The 14190-nt window shown below is 37.5% G+C and overlaps 1 protein-coding gene across 1 annotated transcript in view; it reads left to right on the forward strand.

The window, feature by feature from the left end:
* INVS (inversin) overlaps positions 1 to 14190 on the forward strand; it is an 83365-nt gene that overhangs the window by 61719 nt on the left and 7456 nt on the right. Inside the window, exons 11-14 of the mRNA XM_066184735.1 lie at positions 391 to 497; positions 3720 to 3932; positions 10648 to 10949; positions 12270 to 13077. Coding sequence (XP_066040832.1) covers positions 391 to 497; positions 3720 to 3932; positions 10648 to 10949; positions 12270 to 13077 — 1430 coding nt within the window. The remainder of the gene's footprint in view (positions 1 to 390; positions 498 to 3719; positions 3933 to 10647; positions 10950 to 12269; positions 13078 to 14190) is intronic.

Raw genomic sequence — 14190 nt, forward strand, 5'->3', positions numbered from 1 at the left:
AAAGAGCTTCACGTGATTTATTGAAATTTTCTTTGGCTATGTGTTGTAGGGCATAGATAATTCCAGGTAATGGAAATGTGGCTTTCATTATGAGTTCTACAGAGCATGCCGTACATCTTTTGCAAAGAAAGCAACTCTAAGGCTAGTCTTCTAATGCTGCTTTTCAGCCATTTTAGGTGAAAAAGCACTAGTGTTGAAATCTTGTTTTTTAAAAAAATTCATTTTTAAGTGCTGTCTTCTCCTTATTTTAACAAGGAAGTTTATTTAGAAGAATCTTTTGTTCTTCATGTCCAGAAAAGCATTGAATTACACTATGATTTATGACTTTTATTGTGGCGTGGTAGAGTTTGGGGGTAATGTTTATTCTTGTTCTGTTCTATTGTTTTCCAGGGCAGAACTGCCCTGCACTGGCTCTGTAACAATGGCTACCTTGATGCTATAAAGTTACTGCTGGGCTTTGATGCTTTCCCCAATCACATGGAGAACAGCGAGGAGAGGTATTGCTTGTCTGAAGGTGTTGTTTTGTAACTGTGCCGAAGTGCTGCCTTCCATTTAAACCTTAAATGTTCAGATGCTGCAAGAGAATTGTCATCTTGTATCTCCAAGGGGTGCTATGACCTTGGGCTTCAGCCTAAGCAGCTTTTCTAATGTGAAAGTTCTCTTCTTTAACTAAGACATTGCCACTTCAACTTTTATACTTCTGAACCATGAATACTTCTCGAAGTATTTCCTCACTCTAGTCTCGTTGGAAATATTAAAGATCTTTCTCATTTATATTGAGTTGATGGCAGATACATATGGACAAGGGATAAAAAGGCAGTTCTGCTGCTGTTGAAATAGATTGGAGTTTTTCTTTTATGCTTGATTCAAATACAGCAAGAAGAAAGAAAACGGGAGAAATGTAATGTTTTAAAACGGTCATTACAAAGTACCTGGTGGTTAGCTGTATTCTAAAGGCTCCATTAAGGCTTATATTTAAAAAAAAAGTCTCCTATAATCATAAAGGGACAGCACATTTGCATCTCTTTTCTTTGTCTTTCACTGACATATAAATAATAGTTTTTTAAAAGTGATTTCAGTTGTGGAGTTCGAATTAGTCACCTGACCATGAAGATAATTACTACAAGCAGAAATTTCCAAAGCCTTTTTTTTGGAGTAGATGACCTCCTCATAATTATAAGATTATGAACAGCATGCCATATAAATTTGAATATTTCAGCATTTTAAATAACTTAAGGTGTTTGCAACCCCATATTTCAGTTCTAAATTTGAGACTTCTGTGCTTAACTGGTTTAATTGTTTTCTTCCCTCATCATTTTTCTTTCATTCTCCACTCTAAACCACTCAGATATTTCTTCCTTTTCTGTTTTTATTTTTTCTTGACAAACACAAATGAAAGTACAACTAGTTTCTAATTAAGTAGTGTCAAGGCTCTCTTTAGTAATTTTTGATAGAAAATTGAATAAACAGTTTTAATTAAATTGCTTTTAATAAGTAAGAGTAAAGGCTACAATTTTGCCAGATTGGAGACTGCTGTTATCCTGACGTAGTAATGTACTAATGATGCTCAAATGTCAAGAAAAGACCTTAGCTGTGGTTTATCACAGTCGTTCAAATAGTGTTTATATGTATTTGTATCCCTTCTGGAATTAATGTATACAGAATTTATAAGTCTAGCTTACTCAAAATACAACTAGCAGTATTCCAAACATCTGCTGATAAGCACTAGTGGATGTGCAGAAGATAAGAGATCCCCAATATTTCTAGATGGATCAGCCTTTAAATATAATTCTCCTAAAATATATATAAAAATTGCACAATTCCATCTTAATAAATATCTACAAACCTCATTTTATTGTTAAGACCTTGGAAGTTTGGAATGTGGAAAATCAGGTTGAGTGTTTGTTGTAAGAGAAAGGAAAAATAACCTCATGGATATGGTTCACCTGTAATTAGATGAAATTGGTTTTTAATCAGTAACAATTTCACTACATAGTGACTTTTTTTTTCTCAAATATTCCTATAGGAAAAAAAAAAGCTTCCCTTCTTTACTTTCTTAGAGTGCAGTATGAGTTAAAAATTCAAACATAATGGTTATAACTAAAAGATTAGCGAAAAGATGGAGCTGAGATTGCGTCCAGAATTTTTAAGTGCCCATTTGCTTGCCAAATATGTGATCAAGTGCTAATCTGAGGGGTACTGGGTTTGTTGTTCTTTGCAAATTTATTTTGTAACCCAACCTAATGTCCTGGGTGCATCAAGCTGCTGCTTGACCACTTTCATGTTAAATTGCCTACAGCAGCTGATGGCTGATGTCTTCATGTGTTTCCCTGTGAGGCCAGCTTGATTTAAAAGCTATCTGTTTTAGAGAGAACCAAGGGAAAAGGAAATTTACATCAAGCTTTGAACTGACACAATAGAGGAGTGTATGTAAGTGTCCAGTCATAAAAAACTCTCTTCAGATTTGATTTAAGTGATTTTTTTTTTTTTTTTACTTTCAAAGGTAGCTCAGATGGAGTTAGAGAATCCACATTTAAAAATATAGATCTTCATGACTGGGATCTGCAATAGAATACATTGTCTTGGTAGATACACAGTATAGCGTTAAGTTTACTTTAGTATCTTTTGTGTCTTTAAAGTATTCAGAATTAGGACTACTTTAGAAGTGTGTTTTTCTGAAATAATGTTCCTTCTGAAGTTCCAATTTCTGGGTTATCAAAAATCTGTATCTCTTTAAATGCTATCAGCAGCATACCTTGACATCCAAATTTTCATGTTATGTCATTGTCTTTATTCCTGCAGACACTTCAGTTCAGATACTGTTTATCCTTCCATCAAACCATTGCTGTGTGGCAGGTCCAATTGTGCTTTCTGTCTTTCTTGGCTTACCAGCACTGTGTCCCAGCAGGTTACCATCAACAAGAGCCCTAATTTTCACAATCACATGCATTGACACTTGCTGTTGGATAGTCTTATGTTAGATGGTCTTGATTATGGTTTGTGACTGATAATTTTCAGTCACTAAATGTCTTTCCTAAAGTTTCAGTGTTGGTGAAGGAGATATGTAAATTTTGCTCCCATGTTGACAGTGGGGAATTTGGGAATTATTTTGAAAAAGGCTTAGGTGTCTTGGACACCATTAAATCCCAAAGCAATTTAATATTTTGAACACCTGTGTCCATTTGAAAACAGACCCTAATTTTCCTAAAATAGATAATTATCTTTTCATACTGATCTAATCCTGCTGCTCTCTCAGTCATAATGTCTTCAGTTGATGTTACAGAAGCCAAGCCAGATTTGACAGTAGATTTCTAGAACTTAAATGCATATGGAAATAATGCAAAAATATTTTAACTTAATTTTTCTTTTTATTTCTGTATGAAAATTTTAATAACACATTTTAAAGACTGCTTTCCTAAAGCAGGTAATGAATACTGTGGATGGGGCTTTGGGAGATTTTGTCCAAACTCTTCAGGTCCCCCCCTCCCCCCTTCCATATTAGGAGGCTGAAATAAGCTTTAAACATAACCACAGTGTGTAGAATGAAAAAGGCAGCAAAATAATGCATAAAAAGATGAGAAAATCAGCCTACTGAAACAGTGTTTAACCTGTTTTCACACTAGAAGTTGCTCTATTACAAAATAAGGGTGAAGAAATGCACATTATAGCTAGAATTCTAGATCAATAGTAATTGTTGTGTTTTTATTTTTTATTTTTAGATATACTCCACTTGATTATGCCTTGCTTGGTGAACACCATGAAGTGATTCAGTTCATGTTAGAACACGGGGCTCTGTCTATAGCTGCCATTCAGGATATTGCTGCTTTCAAAATTCAGGCTGTCTACAAAGGATACAAAGTTAGAAAGGCTTTTCAAGAGAGGAAGAATCTTCTAATGAAACATGAACAGCTGAGAAAAGATGCTGCTGCCAAGTAAGTCTGAGACTTGAAACCTACCCCAGAACACAGGCATTTGTTGTAAGTTTGTATTTATCAGAGTGTGATTTTATCAGTTGCTCATCGATTTTTGTTCCTCTTGGTAAAATTCATGAAACTGAAGGAAGCATATAACTTCTGTACAACTATAGACAGATGGAAGTTATTTTCCATATAATCCCAGTTTATATAACAAACTTTATATAGTATACCATAGCAATGCAAAATACCAACAGCTGAGGAAATAGCATGTTAGCATCCATGAATCTTTGCCTGATATTCTGTATGATGATATAAAGGCTTAGAAAATACTTATTACTTTAGGCAGTGGTAATAGTTATTTGCCTATCAAATCTTGATATCTGTTTTGAACAGAAATTAATCAGTAGCTGAGGAAAAAAAAAAACAACAAAAAGAAACCAGGGAAGCCTGGTTTAGTAAAGCTTAACCTAAATTTTCTCTAGTAACCTGAACTCCTGGTTTCTATTTGCAACTTCGTTTTGGGTCTTATCATTCTCTGCACTTTTGTTTTCTAGTCTTGAATTAGAGAATTCCTATGAATTGGTTATATTGGATTACAGGTAACTAACATATGCAATTCAAATTGTTAGTAAGATGTGTAGGTTGTGGCTGAATTTCAACCCAGTTTAAATGTGGCAATGATAGATAGCACAGTGGTGAAATTCTGAAATCAGAAAGTACTTAAATGATTATCACAATACCTTGCTTGCTTGGAGTTTATCCTTAAGACCCTTAGTATGAGGTTAGCACCTGGTTTCTCTTGAAGAAATCTGATTCTGAAATGAAAAAACATAACAGTCTGAAAAGAATTCTGCACAATTTGGGAGTATTATTTCAATAAAGAGAGATCATATGAAAAAACCACACAACATAATTATTGCACCTAAAGGTATTTTTACTGCATCTGTGTATCACAGGCAAATTCAGCTGCACTCCACTCTGCAGAACTGGCCAGTCAGACCTTCACTGAGTTTGACTGCTGCTACTGTAAAACAATGATTATTCCCCAGGAAGAGCCAAAGCTAGAAATACCTGATAACTCATCTCTTACTCACATCTTTACATCCTGAAGTTGTAACCTGTAGCTCTCCTACCGTTTGCCTTTTCTGCTGAAATCAGTGTCAGTCAAAACCGTGTATGGAGAAGCTGCCTTGGAAAATGTAACTTTTTAAAGTGGAGAGCTCTGCTTATTGCTGTGTGGTCAAAAACTGACTTTACCAAATGAGATAGTTTTATCCTTTGTGATGACAGTCATTTTTAGAAGAATCTCTGATCCACCATGTAGAAGATTAAATGGAAAAGAAATGCCTCATGGAAATTTGGGGTATTTTTATAATAGTTTTCCTTTGTGAGTTTCTGATGTAGTTTCTGAAACTTACTTAGCTGTTGTTGATTTGTTTGAAAACAATAGAAGCGAAATCTGTGTACCAAATATCATAAAAAGAGAATTACAGTACAATTGGAGTGTACAAGCAAATCAGGTTGTCACATAACAAATTTTATTTAATTGCAATTTTACGATCTGTAATAAACTGAAGGGGACATTATGTTGTCATCATTCTGCGTACCCATCTGTGCATTCCACAGCTAAAATTGGCCAAGGGTGTTCCTGCATACAAAAAACTATTATCCCTGCTGGTGTTTAAAAATCGGGTCTCCAGATAAAAGTAGACATCATGTGGGGATCCAGAATGATGGTGAACTCCTGAATTGAACACACATACCCTCTCCTGAACTATTTCAGTGTAACACACCCTCTCCCAAACTACTTCAGTGTAGATATTTAAAACTTGCTTTGTAATATGTTACTTTAGAGAGTCTCCCTAAGATAAATCACTCCTAAATCTACTTGGGTTTAGATAGTCTGTTTTGTTGTTGTTTTTTTTTTTTCCTTTTTACCCTAACAAAAAGTCAGCCAGCATCTCATACCTATATTATTTTCTGGTAAAATTACATTCATTGTATTTAAATCCTATGAAATATTTCTATACAAACATCTTCTCCCATGTTCTCTCCTATATCAAAGAAATTGTAATTTATAAAATGAAGTTCGATGAAGGCCAAAACAACATGCACACACTATTACGTCACTGAGAAAAGAGACACACCAGGAGACCAGTTAGGGTAAGCTGGGAATCCTTGACAGAGCTCAAATGGGAAAATGCAGTTTACAGGAGGCAGAAGCTGGGACAGACTGCAAAGTAAGAGTGTAAAAGCATTGCTTGGGCATGTAGATGGTGTCAGAAACACCAAAATTCAAATGGAGTTGAGACCTAAAAGAAATGTTACAGGTTACAAAGTGAGTTTATGTTTCTACATTAATAAAAGTAGTAATACATTAGTAAAAGGCTGAGCAAGAAATGTTCCTGAATGGTGCATTTAGTAACAACAGATACCGGTGTGGCAGAAGTACTCAATGCCTTCTGTTCCTCAGTCTGCCAGAAGAAGGTCTCCCAGGCCTCTTGGCTAAGAGAATTCTTTCAAGGAGAAGCAGAACTGCCAGCTGTGAATGTGGATTAAGTCAGGCTTGAGAGAACTCAGCCCAGACAAGTCCATGGGACCAAGCTGGCTACATCCAAGGGTACAGAAGGAACTAACTCTGATGCCCTTGAAAGGTCACTTTCCAATGGCTTTGAAAGATCACAGAGACCAGGGAAGGTCCCTTATGATGGGAGGAAAGAAAATGTTGCGCCCGGCTTCAAAAAGGGACAAAAAATAATCTGGGGAACTGTAGTCTGGTTGGTGTTTCTGGTCTTTGGGAAACATTTAACAGGCAAAAGTTGTGACAAGAAATTTTGTCTGGAAATAAAAAGAAATTCTTTCACCCTTAGGACAGTCGATCAGTAGAACAGCCCAAAGAGGTTGTATGGTCTCTGTGTCTAAAGGTTTTCAAGAAATAATTAGATAAAAACCTGAGCCACCCAATCAGACCCTTTTTTGAGCAGCCTTGCTGACTTCCTGATATCCCTTCCAGGCTTTAAAAAGAGGATTTTGTTTTACTTATTGCAAAACCAGGTATTTAAGAAAATAATATTTAACTGTTTAAAACATATTCAGAGAAACCTAATTTCCAATATATTGGATTTTGAAAGGTCTGCAGGACTCATTCCTCATTTGTTCACCTCCCCTTTCAGTTTCTCAGGATGAGTTCTGAGAACCATATTTCTGTTTTTCATTCTGGCCAGTTGAAGGAAACTGATTGAGAATGTGGATGTGAAAGGGAAATGGACGAAAGGGAGTAAGTAGCTCATGATATTTAGGGAGAGAAGAAAAGCAAGAAAATAAGCAGTTCAATTAAACAGCCTTCAGTAGATATAGAAAAATGTTCTCATGCCAAGAGAATACAAGTAGATTATGAGGTTTTTCAAAATACTGGTGGTTAGCCCTGCATGCTGAGAAAAGATAGGGGAGTGTGGCAACAGAGAAAATAATGAGCTCTTCAGCAGCCTGAAAAGGGAAAGCACATATTGGAAATTTGATGTAATTACTAAAATTGACAGTAATAAGAACATACAATGATAAAGCTAAACAAGCTGAGGTGCTAAATAAGAACTGGCAAAGGATGTGAGATAGGTATCGCAATAAACCATTGTAAACATACTTATTGGAAAAGGAAGAGTAAAGAAACAGTTGGTCCATGGGAGATGCTAAGTAGACTGAACTGTTCTGTGGGGTTTTTTGGGTTTTTTTACTTCAGAAGAAATTACATCAAATCAACTCAGTTTTCTTTTGTGTCTGAATAACAAGTTTTGTGGCCATGGAGAAACAGTAGCTGTCATTCAGACTTGCCTGAAGTCTTCATACTTCCTCATGGGAAAATTCTCATTTCTCACCTTTAAACTAGGAGCGTATATTGATGAGAATTTCACATAAATCCATCATGAATGTGTATTTTCATTTAAAAAGTAAATTTGAATTTGAAAATAGCACCAAGCTGTAGAAGATTGTAAGCACATTGAGGACTAAATTAGAAGTCAGAATGGTGGCGAAATACATACAAGAAATGACTGAGGAAAAAATAGGTACTTAGGTAAGAACTAATGGACTGCTCTACACATTTGGGAAGACCCATCAACATTGGAATACTGGTCAGAAATTAACTGTTTTCTTAGCATTTTTATTAAGGACTATCAGTTTAAAAGATGATTATAGATCAGAAGTCATGAATCAGTGGGATCATTCTTTTGAAAGTAATCATTGTGCTAGATTGTGTAGCAGGAAATGCTGTTTATACAACATGAAATATAACTCCTCTTAGTCCAGAGCAAGCTCTGCCAGTAGTAGGATCATACCTGGAGATCTATTTCCAGTTGAGATTTTTAAAGTAAGTTTTCGGCGATTTTTTGCAAGGGTAATTTCAAAAACCCTCTTCTTTAAAATATCCTTCAATGTGTAGATAAAAAAGTTAAGTTTCTATTCTTAACAGAATAGAAAAGGTTGAATTCATTTTAGAAGAATCAAAAATTCAAATCACCTCTGTGTCTTCACAAATGTGTGTATAAGGCTGAAACTGTTCCTTTCCATCTGCTAAAGGCTCAGTTTTCATTCTTTCACTTTTGCAACAAAATACAAGCTTATAACCATTCAGGACAAAATTCTGTTTCATTTATAATGGAAAATATTGGCCTGCCAGCTCTGTTACCACTGTTGAGCTGCAGCTGTCCAACTTGAGACCCCAAATTTGGATCCTGTTGGGTCTCCAGAATCTCCTGGGAATGACTGAGAGCCCTGAAGTTAGAATCTTGTCTACTTCCTTCACTTGTTAATGAAATCTAGCCTCTCAAATTGTACAACAGTAAAATTTGGAGATTTGAGTTTCAAAGAGATCCTTTGCTGTAATACAAACTGAATTTCTGATTAAATAAAGCAAAACACAGGGGGAGGTTCTTATGTGTTCAGGTGTCTATTATTCAACTAAGCTGTACTGTGACAATTGTGACAATGCTTTTTGAATAGGGAGCATTGAAATCCCTTCCCTTTATTCTTGCTTCAGTTTAATCTGAAAAATTAGCATGCAGATAAGACTTTTAAAGAAAAACAACCCTTTTTACTTCTTAGTTTCTGGTCCTGTGTCATTTCAATAACTTTACGATTGGTATGTTGCTGAAGTTACTGTTTTGAGTTGATCTGCTCATCAGAGGAGTGCAGGTCACTCTGGCTTTATTGTGTGTCCCACAGCCCACCTCACACTTCCTTTTTTGTTCCCTGAACAGAGGACATTGGTAATAGGGTGCCTATTCTTGTGAAGAATAGAAAATTACTATTCTGTGAATAGCAGGAATCAGCTCAAATGGCCCAGTAATGGCAGTGAGATCCATACTGTACACAGTCCCAACATCCCCGCATACTCCGGTTGTGGAATGCCAATATTAATTGAAAGTGGCCACTTTTTTTTCATGCCAGAGGGAATTCTGAATCCCAGGCTGCTAGGAGTGTATTTTTTTAGATCAATTAGCAGCTTTTCAGGTGCAAAGTTCAATCAGCCTCTTCTGCAGAGCACAGTTGATAAGATAGCACTGACAGATAAAGTTAGGGCTTCTCGCTGGCAGCTGGCGCTGCAGTGACACGCGCTGGCAGTGACACCACTCACAGGAACTGGGTCTGGCGTGCTGCATAACTCACCTGTCACACGCCATGCCGGGAGGTGAGGTGGCAACAGTCTGCACACTGTGTTGGAGCACTGGAAGCAAGTTAAAATACCAGGCAGCTACATGATACGGCATTTACGGCCTGTCCGTTCCAACAGGAAAAGTGTCACTTCATCCAACATCCAGGGCTTAATTTATAAAAACAGATTCAGTGGGAGGGAGGTATGTAACGTTTGCTGTGTGCTGTTGGGTTTATTCTGCTTGGTAGGAACAAGAAGAATTTAAAAGATAAAGCGCAATAATGGCCCACTGTATTTCAAAATAGGCTGCAAAATTTTATTCAATGGATGCACCTTTCCTAAGTTTGTCCAAAATTCTCTTGTATGGCTACACTATTAAGAGATGCATGACTTATTTCATTTTGGAAATCCAAAGGTCACCATTGTTGTGGCATACTATGTGCACTCAAGTTTTTAATTCACGTCTTATACTATCAGTATTTGTCATTTATACAACATATAATGGTTATGTAAAATTAATTATCTACCGATGGCAAATACATAGCAGCAAGTTAGTATCAGTAACTAGTTCAAAGTTGGTTTATAATTGTCTGTACTATGACACGTTTAAGTACAAAAAAATAATTTGCAAAGATATTGTGTCTTTTGTTAAAGTTTTTGGTTTTCAAATACAGTGCATTGTATTACTACTCACGTGAAAATATTGCTCATTACTAATTACAAACACAGTTATTAGTGTCATGATTCTTTTAAAAATCCTGCTTTTAATTTTTGTATATTTATAAAACCTCCTAAATTTAGATGTTTTCAGTAAGTGTTTTAAGATCAGTCAAAGCAACTGCAAACTGAATGGGCAGCTGGCTGACAAGGACTTAACCTTCATCAGGCTGTAGCTGCAAGTCAGTTGTTGTTTTGGATCAAGCTAAGACATTTTGGTGCAGTATGTGTCCTTTTCTCGCGAAAAAGATGTCAAGTCAAGGATTTGTTGTGGCAGTGTCAGATTTTTAGAGAGGAGTGTGTTCGTTAGATACATGCTCCCAAGGTTTAATCTTCAAAATTCTTATGGATGGACTGTAATTACAGGAAACGTGAAGAGGAAAGTAAGAGGAAAGAAGCCAAGCTGCAGAAAGGGATGCAGAACGGGGAACAAAACAAGTTTCGGGTACAACAGAATCCTGCAAATCGGGAGAAGGCCACCAGTGTTCCACAGTTACCCAACAAAGCAGCTGACACACAGAGTAAGAGGCTTCTGTCCCTCAATGCTTCACAGGTCCAGCCAGGGAGAAACAGCAGAGGTTCACCTAAAGCTGGGCATGACAAAGGGACCCCAAAGGAGAGCTGCGTGTCAGCAGAGCCTCAGAGCGAAGGTCATAAGATCAGGCGAGGTTTGTGATCTTCTTTAATTGTGCTGTTTATCTGCTTTGTCCGGTGCTCGGGGGTATTTTATATACAGCACCCACTTTGTCTTTCTGTGATTTTATATTCTTTCATCGCCTGAGCAATTTGTGCGGCAGGGTAGAATTAGATACAGATTCTTCTGCTCTCCATGAGGTAGTGAAAAACACCATTACAGTGTCTTATGGTGTCTATAAAAATACCTAGAATGTGTGAAAACAGGCTGTGGGCAATTGTTCTATTACTTGCACTCTTCAGAGAAAATAAGATTAAAGATATTTGACCTATATGTGGTGCACATGAAAAATGTTAATGGAGAAATGGTAACTCTGGTTTTTAAATGACATTTATCCTCTTGCTCAAGCCAAACAGTCAGTGTTTGAAAGAATGCTATGCCTTTTTTAGGTAGGCATTCTCTTTTTGTTACTGAAGTGATGCCAGGAAAGTTGATGCAACAAAGATCAAACCATGAAGTTGTATAGTCAGTTCTCATTAGGTGTTTCAATCAATCCTCTTGTGAACAGAACTTTAATGGAATTCATTGGTCATTTTATTGGAATTAAATATAAATTTAGACCCTTTGGGCTGTGAAAACTGTGATTCAGTTGTTGGGGCTTTTCTTATCTGATTATCCAGTCAAAAGGATATCCTGTAAAGGCATTACAAATACAGCATGGTTTCACCAGGTTTTGGATGATCCAGATGATTTTCTGGAATGACAGTATATCAGAAACCTCTTTCTTTTCTCTTTCCCCTCCTACCTACCCTGTAACATCGTGTCTGTTACATTTCATCCTCTCTGGTCTATTTCTTTGTTCTCCTGTTAATTTTCAAGCAGAATGGAAGGTGAACAGAAGATGGGGAATTTTCAGTTTTGCACTCCAGGCTGACTTCCGAGTCACCCTCAGCAGAGTGTTTAGAAGCAGTCATCACTCAGCAGCAAGGGAGAAATAGGAAGGACCTCATAATTTCATTCAGGATGTCGAGGGAAGTATTGAGAAATCAAGTGCTTTGGTTTCCTGGGTCAGTGGGTTATCCTGTGCCAGGATACAGCATGGATAGAGTGGGAGTTTTTCAGGCATCTAACTCAAATGTAATGATAGAAAGAAAATAATTTGTTAAACATTAAGAAAATGAAGGTGTTTGGGACTCTACTGACTGGCAATCATGTCCTCTTCTGATTCTTCCTGCTTGCATTTTTTTGTTCATTTAAGTGAATCCTAGTGTGCCCCAAAGCAAAAACATCAGAGACATAAACTGTGTTTTGCTGGGTCAGAGTCTGAATTTGTTTTCAATTTCTCTGTCTAAAGATTCATTGAGGAAACACATCAAAAGCAAGTCAAATTGTGCCCACTTCCATTGTGGCAAAGCAAATGAGGGAACAAAAGTTGAAGTGAAACATCAGGTTGCAGCTGCTGCAGAAGTGGAAGGAGAAAAGCACAAGGACCACGCTGTTGACACAACGGGTACCTGTGCTCGGAGGAGCAGGAGGCTTTCTGCTTCTACCTGTAGGACTGCCAGTGCTGGGGAGAAACTGAGGGACCCAAGTCAGCCTCCCTCTGGCAAGAGAGACCACGGGGAAGGAAGGGCTGTGTTCTTCTGCGATGTTGGTTGTACCGGTGGAACGGCGCAGAACTCAAAGCTGGGAGAAGCTTCTTCCAAAGGCAAAAGGCACCAGCAGAAACCCAGAAATAAAGAGGTAAATGATAAGAGGTGTTCACCAGCTGGTTCTAGTAGACCAGGAAGTGCCAAAACAGTATTTGTGAGCACCAGGAATGACAGCCTGCATGCTGTAGAACAAACTGTCAAAGTGGGAAACAATGGAACAGCAAAAAAGGCCTGTTCATTATTGTCTGCTGAGGCAGAACCTACCAGGACTGTGCCAAGAAACCCAATAGCATGTTCTGCTTCTGATGACAGTTTAAACTTGGAAAAAACAGGCATAACTGGATCCAGGAATGCAGATGATCAGTTATGTTCTGTTCCATGGCAAAGTACAAATATTGAACTAATCCCTTTAGAGATTCGAATGCAGATCATAGAAAAAGAAAGAAAAAGAAAAGAGCTTTTTCGGAAGAAGAACTACGCTGCCACAGTCATACAGAGGACGTGGAGAAGGTAAGATTACTGTTTCAGTGGCTAGAGAAGAGTGAGATACAGGTAGATGTAAAAGATGTAAAGCACATTGTTTGCAATGTGCTTTATTTTGCTTACAATGTTGCCAGTGCTAACCGAGGCAATTATTAATCTTTCTCCATACAAGGGGAAGTGAATTCCAGTTGCCTAGAATTACATTAGTAAGTTCATAAGAAGTGCAGGCTAAGTGATGACTTTTAATAATCAGAGATTATTTAAAGATTGAACTTCTATTTCAAGCACTTATATTTCTTTAGAGAGTGCAAATCATGATTTGCCTAAACCTGGAGTTCAGTGACATACCTGAAATTGTACTCTGACCTAACATTTAACCAGATAACCAAACCACAGCATGTTTGGGAGCTTCGAGTGTTCATTGCCTAAACTTAAAGGTAGCTTGAACACCTTGATTAAGCAGGAACAACTGCTATACAGGAGAATGTACAGAATGCTTTCCACAGCATTATCCTGGTTTCGTGAATGTGTGGGTTTCAGTCTCAGAAATGCAGTCATTCTAAAAGTGCATGCCCCTGAATATTTAGGTTTTTATCAAAATGGGCAGGAAGAGTATGTAAAGGAAGTATATGATATGCAAATTATTATTTCTTGGTTTTATTTAAACTTTCTTTGATTTTACTGGATGCAGAAAACTATAAATTGCTTATGTTTACTAATATTCTTTCCAGGTCTCTCACTGGTTTAACAGTTTCTCTGAGGGACTCTGAGTTGAAGATGTCCCTGGCCATGGCAGAGAGGGTGGACAAGATGGTCTTTAAAAATCCCTTCCAACCCAAACCACTCTGTGGTTCTGTGATTCCATGCCATATTCCTCTGAACTGTGAAGCAAAGCAGACACTTTTCCTCCCAGGGTTCCACCACTTCTGCTCTCTCTGCTGCTTGCTCCTTGGCCTTCTTTTCTGATGTAGATCCCAAGTTCTTCTCTTACTTGCTCAAATCACTTAGATACCAAAAGCTAAAGGAAGCCAGGAGGAGGTTAGGAGAGTGTATCTGCAGGTGATGCTGCTACTGCTGGCTCTGCTGCTTTCACTCAACACCAGTTTAAAATCCTTACAGAGGGGCAGGCACGTGCCATGG

This window comes from Chamaea fasciata, unplaced genomic scaffold (genome assembly GCF_029207755.1).
Source record: "Chamaea fasciata isolate MVZ Bird 193981 ecotype frontalis unplaced genomic scaffold, bChaFas1.0.hap1 SCAF_1, whole genome shotgun sequence".
NCBI lineage: Eukaryota > Metazoa > Chordata > Aves > Passeriformes > Sylviidae > Chamaea > Chamaea fasciata.